The following is a 9,839-nucleotide window of genomic DNA, read 5'->3' as shown; positions in this document are numbered from 1 at the left end:
TGAATGCTAGGACTGCCAACGTTTCTGCGCTCCATGCTAACGAATGCAAAACCGGTCGTGGGCGGGAACAGATTCTCTGTCCGTCCCCTCCATATTTCTGATTGGCTTCGACGTGATGGGCGGTGATCTTGGTACCACATGGAGTCTCCTTCTCTGCGTGTCAGTAAAATCAAGCTCCGCTGGACTTAGCTGGAGCGATGCTGCTCTAACCGTTGAGTGCTAAGTTGACACTTCGGGTGTGCAGATTGAATGACAGTACATTTGCCTCTACTTACGAATAATACTTTTCCATACCTAGTTAGTGGAGAATAACAAGTTTCGCCTTAATTTTAATGGTATAATTGCTGCATCAAAATTCAAATATTAATGACCACGGAGAAGTTTAATGTTTGACCTGCAAAAGTAGAGAAACTGAATTGATGGAGACATGAGGGCGCATCGGGAAGCCGTGTATTTACCAGGGGCGCCAGACATGCTTCTGTTTTTCATTTTAATTTCCTTTTCTTTGGCGAATGCAAATGTCCCAGTGTATCATGGACATGTTGAGGAAAACGCACCGGCGGGGACCCAAGTCGACGGGTTTTTTCTACCTGTTGGAGAAAAATGCCGTACTTTCCTCCAAGAATCGGGACGCGACATCGCATTAGAAGGGGAAGGCGCCTCTGATTTTCGATTTGTGTACCACCATGAACAAGGACAACTCTCTCTGAAAGCCACGAAAACTTTAGACAGGGAAGCAAAGCCAATTTACTATTTAAACACTATCACTCCTGGCTGTTTCAATGGCACTCTGGACGTAGAAATCAAAGTACTTGATTTGAACGATAACATACCTCGGTTCATCAGTAAAAATAAAATGATAGAAGTCGACGAACTCACCGCTGTCGGTTCCGAATTGGCTAGCTTCTATGCAACGGACCGCGACAATGGGCGTAACGGTGCAATCACGTACTATGCATTCCCAGAAAACGAAAATATATTTGTCATTCCCAAAACCGGACAGATAATGCTTGTTAGATCTCTTAAGGGTGTGCATAACATCACCACAAGTATTTTTGCGAGAGACAATGGAGACATCGCGCTTGAAAGCGAGCCGGCGACACTTCGGATTGATGTGCGGGGATCTGTCTACAAAGTTCGGAAGCCAAGAGCAGTTTCCGAGGAACTGTTCTACACCGTAACGGTTTCCGAAGATGTAAAAGTCGGAGACATGATCTTTACAGTTCCTGATATGAAGTTTGAGAAAAGGTGGTTCGAGATTATATCCGAGGCTGACTCGCCGGTCCAGATTGAACGGGACTCGGGTCGACTCTACTTGGCACAACGCCTGAAGAGCTCGGCGGACGTGATGATTAAAGTCCAGAACTTAAAAGGTAAGATCAGGGGTTTTCTGTCCTTAAAATAACACCTAGGAGTTGTAACCTAATACCAGTTTAAAGTTTAGCTACCTTCGTTGAGTAAGGATGCTTTCATTGCAAGGAAAGTTACCCATATCTATTATGTACGGTATTCCTCTGGACCCTGACATTTCCCTCGGCTAAAGTCTGTTTCATTCGAACGCACGAGGAAGAATACCCCGCAAGGTATTGTTGCTGTATTGCGCCACACAATTTCAAGATATATAAAAAGGTTCTGGGATGTATATAGCAGCATCATTCTAGTATAAAATTGTGTGTTACATTTGCCTATATAATATGTGGTTTAAAAAATGTTTATATAAATCATCTCTGCGCCTTTGATCAAATCCTGCCTGGACTCGAAGGCAGCGATGGACAGGTGGTCCAGCGCGCATGGGCTGGATACGTGTAGGAGCTGAGATGTGCTCGTGTGACGCAAATTTGGTGACATGTCAGAGATGACACAGATTTAAACAGTTAAAAGTGGGGAAATAAGGAAACTGATTCGACCTGTGTGTTTTCATGGAGGATAGCAGGAGAGCCGCTTAACTTCGTACATCCGTTTTTTCCCCTGAAAACGGACTGCGATATTTTCATATATGCATTTATGTTTGTTTAAACACACATAAATTCATAAAGTAATCCATCTATTCCTTCATTGCTGAAGACGTAACCTCAAGTGGTGGTAGGGCTTCAGCAGGCTGATCCGTAAGATGGACATGTTTCATTGTCTCACTGTAGGGTATCGGACTCCCGTGATGTGAGCAGTGCGTGGTTCACCGCTGGAATCAGTACTGATATGTAACTATTTATCAGTGCTCTTGATCACGCGCGGCAGTTATGTGTCTGCCTTTAAATTAGGGGGAGGAGCTGGGTCTTTTGGTCACTACCCGTCGCGATTTGATTTCATTATTTATTTATATAATTATTTATTTATTTATTCATTCTCAAAAGATGGAGTGTGTCTTTGGAGACTCGCCTAAAGCGACCGTGGACACCTTTTCTCGGCAAAACAGCATGCATAGGTTACCCGTAGCTCTGGTTGTTTATATGAAATCGTGCAAACTTCGGGCGTATAATATTTTCTAGATACGTGCATCGTAGTTATACACAACGTCATACACAATGGTGATTAATTCCATACACACAATTCTTCAAGGCCTGTAGGGACATCTACGGGAGATTTGTCAGTGTTCCCCTAATTATGTCGACTCCTGTTAACATGACTTTCTTCAAGATACCACTTTTTCATGAAACTTTTAGAATTATGCACATTGAATTCATTAGTCTGTCTAGAAAGGCTTTTTGCAATATTGAATGATGCTGTGTTAGTTTTGAACACGACGCTTTAGTACATGTTTTTCTTAGCACACTTTGAAATGCTTGCTTTTTACATTGCATGCACGTAGCTATCGCTTGGACGGCAGAATTTTAGCTACATTTTCCGATAGGGTATCCCGATGGTGAAAGTGTGTGGGAAGTTTACTTATATGCTAACGCTGGTAAATCGGGTCTATCTCGCGAATAGGTGCAACCGACAATCCAGCATTGCTATTTGTTCTTGTTGTTAGCTACTTTTTTGGAAAGGAAAATGCCCTCGAGCTGTCAAGCTCATCAAAGCATTCTGCATTGAATTGCGCCCAAGATCTTTTCAAGGCTTTTTCGCTTTATACTTTTGCAAGAGTATTAATGCTTCCGTTCGCAACATTAACAGTCAATAGGGGTATAAAAAATAACATCGTAGAGCATCCAGCTGAGCAATATTAGTCAAAATAAAAGAAATGTAATATTAGTAAAAATATATTAGACCAATGCTGTCAGTAGGCCATATTTAAGTGACGATGAATTTTTGTTTTGTTTTGTCATTCCCGAGAGACTTGTTGGCATGACGCTTTCGTTCGTGCTGAATTGAGTTCCCCTCCCTTACCTAACCTGGGTCGTTAAACTCGTCAAGGTAAGGATTCGATCACGCTAAAGTAAATATTGGAGAAAACCCCGTAAAGTGCAGCATCTGCACGTTTGGGTGGCAGTGGATTAGTTGAAAGTGAGGGTCTGATGTTGTATTTGGGCACTAAAAATGTGAACCTACATCGTCTGTTTGTTTGAAGTAATTAAGAGTATTTATCCACCTGGAAAATCAGACGGCACATGTGGGCCTGTGATTCCAAACAACACACTGCCAGGCACGACAGTTTGCTTATTTAAGGGACATTTCCAGTTAACGCCAATCTGACGTCTTTCGACATTCTAGAAACATTATAGGCTTGTCCTTTGAAGTACTGATTACAGGACAAATGCACAAGAAGTAGGCCATGCAACTACGTTAAATTAAACCAGAGTAGTGGGTTCTGGACTATGATTGGAATTGCCTTGTATATGTCTAGAAAGTATTACAAACACAAGGCAAGCTTCAAATTAGGCCTACCAGTAAGATAGATAATCAACATTCATTCATTCATTCATTCACATATAACACCCCATATAACTCACCACAAAAATGTAGCAATGAAAAATAAATTATTTTCTATTTGAGTGTCTGTCTTCTTTGCTTCATATCCAGTGTCATTTTGATTATCTGCTAAAATATTCCTAATATTCTGTCTCTAGAAGCAAATTAATACTGTACCATGAGCTGTGAGGGAGAGCATCTGAGTCAATGAAGAGTGTCAATGGCATTACTGTGCAGTTTGCTTTAAGGAAAGGGGCCCTGAAGCTCAGAGCGTCTCAGGGCAGGCCTTCCTTTGGTAGAGATTAAATTCTGAGGCTTTTTTTGTGGTCCACGGCTCCTGATTTCACAGTGCTAGTGCGCCTGCAGCATCCCCTTGTTACGCTGCATGGTAGCAGGGTGCTCCGCTCAGAGGGAGACTGCCACAGCCTGGGGAACGTGGACTTCCCTCACCCGCTCGTGGGCAGCCATTGCAGTCCAGTGAATGTAGCGTTCCGGCAGGTTCCTGTGCCTTGTTCTGGTGAGCTCTGGAGGATTGCGCTCTCCATACGCTTGGGGAGAAGGGAGTGAATCTAATGGTCTTCAGGGAGATAATTATTCTGGAAACTATTGTCTAGTCCCATCGCTACAATCTTCCTTTTGAGTGTTTTGAAGGGTAATGTTTATTTTCTCCTGCTCAGATGAGAACTTTAGATAAAGTGGCTCCATCTGTGTGCACGGGGTGGTTTTTTTTTTGTCATCGCCTCTTTTTTTCCTTCCTTTTGTCTTTGATTTCTGACACTTAATGCAGCTCCTGAAATACCAGCTGAAGAAGTAGGACACATTCAAGCATGTTTTTTGTTTTTTTTTTTAGTGCGTTGAGAAAGTCAAACTAGCAAAGGTATTTACCAAGGCCTGTAAAATTCAGCGTGTGCCATGATGCAGCAGTTTTGATTCTCACATCTCCCTCCATTACACGTCCTCCCTTCAAGAAAAGCCACACGCAAGAAGGTGTTTATTTATGTAAATGTTTGCGGTGTGCCTCCGCGCACGTGTGTCTGTGTGTGTGTGTGTGTGTGTGTGTGTGCGTGCGCGGGGGCGCATTGCGAGCGTTCTTAAACCTGTGTGGCGTAATCGGTAAAGTGTAGGCATGCCTAACGTTTCCCTCGTGCACCACCAGGGCTTGCGCCTCGCTCCGGCGTCAGATACTGCTTTAATTAACAAACCGGTCCTGCGCTGCGGCTTTGCAGTTTATGTCCTGCGCCATTACGATGCCGGGTGCGTCTGTGTCACTGCAGGGCTCCTCTCTAATCCTCCTAAAGACGATCCCTGTGGTGCCTCTTTTGGCTTGGTAAACACTGATAATGGCTTGTGTGCAGTACACGCAGTGCATCCCTTCATCGCGCTCTTACAAGCGTTTTATTCCCCCCTCGAGGGATGAGGGCACCCATGAAAGTTTGAAAACTAGCGAGAAACAACTTATCTTTCCTGGAACACTGCAAAATACTCTGCATTAAGTGCTTGCCTGGGGTTTGAAAGACAGAGAGAGAGAGGGAGCGAGAGAGAGAGAGAGAGAGACAGGGAGAGAGAATCAGGCTGGGGGGTTGGAGGGGGGGAACTGCATTTATCAGCCATTGAACACAGTCGGCCTATGTCAAGACCCGCAGTGTTGGCCTGGAGATACCTGTTGTTTTACCTGGCAAGGGGAAAATTTCCCAGATAATCTAGACTTTTTTAGACATTGATTTCATTGTTTTATTAGCCAGGAATACTGCACCTCAGAGACAGACAAAAGAGTCTAGGAGCCTTTATACCTTTGTACACAGCATGATTGAAGTTTATGGTTGTCATAGTCCATTACGAGCCGGTCTTGTTTCGTTGATATTATTAACAATAGCAAAAAAGGGACACTGAGCGGGCCCAGGCAGCAGTCCAACATCAGCGCACTGGATGGAGTTTTGGAATGAATTTGGTGGTCCTTACGTTTAATTTGCTTATTTCCTCTTCCCAGCCAGCAGCCAAGCCAACACTAATCACAGTGTGCTTTCCAAAGGAAGGGAGAGAGATTGGGTTGGGGAGGGGGGGCTGTGGAATGAAGGCCTTGGTTTGGTGTATGCCTCAATGCTGGATGGAGCTCTCGCTCGTGGGAGAGAGGCCCCTCTGTAACCATAGCCCGAATGATCCCCCCTTGTTGTCACCTCCACCCCCCCCCCCCCCCCCCCCCCCCCCCCCCCCCCCCTGGCGACTTCTGGCAGGATGAGCGCGTGTATAATTAGGCCCTGCGTCCTTTGTGTCCCACGCGCGGCCAGTCATTCAGAAGAGCTTTTCTGCACCCCTCAGCACCCCTGTGCATGCCCAATCTAGCGTGGGCTCGCGGCCCAGACTGGGGGGGGGGTTTGATGGCGCATGTGTGGCCAGGTCCTCCGACCGTGCTGTCAGTGTTGCTAAACCTCACGGGCTCTAATGACATCCAGCACATGGGGGAACAAATGGAGATGTGCCGGAATGTTCCAGTGGGTTTGCTGTCTTTTACTGTCATTTTTAAAAAAAAAAAAATCGCTTATTCAAATGCACTTAAAAGGAGACTGCGAAGCTTCCCAGCCCTCACGGCTGGCCTGGAATCATGCTCTAATAGCCAATAGTGCAACAGTGCATTTTCTAGTGGAACCACAGAGATGACCACTGTCTTGGCCAGCAGATTTGAGGTCTGTTTCTCTCTCTAGTGCAGTTGGAATTTTCCATTCAGAACTTCTCCTGTCCGCACATGAGCTGGCAGGGTCGTTACACCAGCATTGCCGCTTTACTGCTGTTGCTACACTTACTGGCAGGGTAATTAAACTTGGCACGCTCGGCCGAGCTGGCTCGAGACACCAGAGGGATGTCACAGTGGAGGTGCAGTTCCCACAGGTGATGAGTTTGCTGCTGAAGGTGTTCGATCGCCTCCATAGGTTAAAACCGAGATGTGAGACCGCCCACTTGGGTTGTCCTGTTCTGAAAACAAAAACAAAAACTGTATTCAGCCGGATGAAAAAAGAGAATACATCTCTGGCCTGTCATCAAATTATAACGGTAGAAAAAGCACACTTTCATAAATTTTGTCCGCTTCGGTGCTCTTGAGTGTCAAATTTTGATGACAGCATGATGTTTGATATTTTTTTTAATTATTTGGTTTCAGCAAAGCGCTGAAACCCCCCATTTCTCACCTATTTTGTTGCTCGCAGGAATCAGTGCGCTCTTCTTGTTTTGTGTGTTGCCAGGGGTCAGGCCTGTGACCATATGTAAAAATACATACATTATGGTCCCATTTTGTGTGATATAAGTGTGGGTTCTGAGGTGTTGAGATGGGTGTGTGAGAGAGGGGAGGGAGAGGGAGTGAGAGAGAGAGTGCTGCAGGATATATCATTGTGCGGGAGAAAACCTTTACAGAGTGATTTTTTTTTTTAAATTAAGCCCCGCAGACTCTTCTGGTCAGTTTGAATCAGCGTCCCACCTTCGGCGGCACAGAAAGCCCCATCTCCGCAAGGGTGCGTCGTGCACCGCTGCGGCTCCCTGGGCTTGGCTGATGTGAGGTGTTGGGGGGGGGGGATTTTTGGGGTGGGCTGGGAGTGCCTCGCTCCCCACCACCGGCGTTTGCGCTGACCCGTTGGCTTGATGGGAGCTGTTATTGGCCGGGAGCCGCCGGAGCCCTGGCTGCCTTCGGAGAAGGAGGCAGTGATTGCTCACTTACCGTGGAGCGGCGGCTGGGGAGGGCTCAGCCCGTCCTCCGCCGGCTCAGAGACCCCCTCTCCCCGCCCCGCTCTAATGAAGTGAAGCCACCGATTTCTGTCACTGTGACACACTCTGAGCAGGGGCCTGCCGCTGCGTGAGAGAGGGGGACAGAGCACAGTACAGAGCACAGGGAAAGTGGGGCTGCGGAGCAGAGCAGACAGGCTACAAAACAGAGGAAACTGGGGTACTGAACGGAGTAAATCAGGGTACATCTGGGGATACAGAGTCAAGTAAATTAGCATACAGAGCAATACACACACACACACACATACACACATGCTTAGTGTGTTGTTTTGATACTTTTGTCCGCATCCTCATTTTGTTAATTGAACTTCACGCCACAGCCTCAGCCACCCTGCTCTTGTGTTATAATAGGTTATTGACAGGATACAGTGTGTGGCCCGGGGGATGGTATTTTTAATGATGAAATAGGACAAGGTCATCGCACCCCCCCACTCCCCCCCCACCCCCCAACACCACCACTGTCAAAAACAGCCAACCGCACAAAGTTAACTGTTTGTCGGCAGTTCATCTGCCCTGTCCTGAGATTCCCAGGCCGGTTTGATCTTAATTGCGAAATTTGACACGCTTGCTGGGATTACTCCTTTCCGTTCCGGGAGAAAACCCTGACGCTCTTGGAGAATCCCCCCACTTAACCACGACAGGGGAGGCTGTGCTTGGAACGCTCTCCTCTGGAACCAGCGGTCGGGGCGATTTCGGAGCCGCGTCTGTTTATCAAAGCTGACGCGGCTGTTTACAGCTGGTTGAAGCTGCCGCGGTGTCGGCGGCAAAAAGAACACCAAAACATCAGGCCAGCAGAAACGTATTGAGCCTCCCATACCCACTCTGGCTCCCCATGCCTGCATGGCATTCCATTAAGAAATCAATGCGGACTTGCTGTCCCTTTTAGCAGGAACACTGACACAATAGAACCTATGTTTGAATCTGTTTTATTTAGGAAAATGGTATCTGGAGGGGTGGGGGTTGGGGTGGGGGTAATTATATCTCAGTATTATAGAATAAAGAAACAACACATTGAATTATTCAGAAGCAGCTAAATTATTGCACACGTGTTATTCTGAATAATGTGCCCAATATTCCACCCACTGTTATACAAAGAGAAATGAATTGTACATTAAATTAATTTACCAGCAACCTCTCTCAATCTCTCTCTTTTCTCTCTCTCTCTCTATATATGTATATAATATATATATATATATATATATATATATATATATATATATATATATATATATTTATCTATATATATCTTTTTCTGCCACCTCCTGTCTCTTTCCTCCTCCCGTCCACTATGCCTCTACTCTCTCTTTCCTCTCTCCCTCTCTCTCAAACCACACACACACATACGTACACACACAAGCTCACATTTATCCCACAGGCAAAGTTAATTTAAAAAGAATATGGTCGCTGCTAAAGTTATATGACTGTTCGGCTTATTAGCATGAAAATTTGTACCCAACAATTCCTGTTGGGAAAGGTTTTGATGTAACTGGTGTGATCAGCATGTTTTTTTTTCCTTCCCCCTCGCCTCTCCTTTGTGCGAGGGAAAGAGGAGTCGCGCGGCTCGTTTGAGGAGCCCTGACAAACAGCAATTAGGCAGGCCTGTTTGTGGCATGCCTCCGCGCAGCCCTGCTTATCAGCATCATCGGCTGCATCAGAGGTGAGCCTTGCTCTGTTGTGTTGTCTCTCAGCATTACGGGAGGCCTCGCCGCATCTGCAGCGCGTCGGAAAAGTGTCTAATTTGAGCGCAGCCTGGCGTCGGAGGGAGAAACGGCACAAAACAAACCGTTGCGTGGCGTGCCGAGCGGACACATTTTAATTAGCTTATCTGAAATGAGCAGTCCTGCGTGCATGTGTTTTTTTTTTTTTTTTTATTATTATTATTTCCGTAGAGCCGGGGGCTGGTGGGAAAGAGGCGGATGTTCCTCCTTCTCTACGCCTGTCCCTCTGTCCTTATTTGGCCCTTGTTTCGCACCAACCTGGTGCGGAAGAGGGGGGTTCTGGGGGGGGGGGGGGGTTTGTGTTCACGGGTGCACACCGGGCTGTTTGTGAGTGACCCAGATAACCACACTTTCGTGAATGAACAACACCTGGGCTGTTGTGGCCCAGACCTCACAGTGGAGGGGGGTGGAGGTGTTGGGGGGGGCACACCTGCATTGAGGCACATACCCAACCAAGTTCTGCTGCAGGGGCATTTTGCCTGCCTCTCCTTGTCACTGGGACCCATC

General features: G+C 46.4%; 1 protein-coding gene across 1 annotated transcript in view; it reads left to right on the top strand.

Moving 5' to 3' along the window:
• Positions 1-265: 265 nt before the first annotated feature.
• The window catches only part of si:dkey-22o22.2 (neural-cadherin), a 99,541-nt gene continuing 89,967 nt past the window's right edge, over positions 266-9,839 (top strand). The window contains exon 1 of the mRNA XM_036539861.1: positions 266-1,373. Coding sequence (XP_036395754.1) covers positions 428-1,373 — 946 coding nt within the window. The 5' untranslated portion in view covers positions 266-427. The remainder of the gene's footprint in view (positions 1,374-9,839) is intronic.

The sequence above is a fragment of the Megalops cyprinoides genome, chromosome 10 (assembly GCF_013368585.1).
Source record: "Megalops cyprinoides isolate fMegCyp1 chromosome 10, fMegCyp1.pri, whole genome shotgun sequence".
NCBI classification, from domain to species: domain Eukaryota; kingdom Metazoa; phylum Chordata; class Actinopteri; order Elopiformes; family Megalopidae; genus Megalops; species Megalops cyprinoides.
Note: the sequence above shows the minus strand (reverse complement) of the source record. Positions and strands in the feature narration are given on the sequence as shown.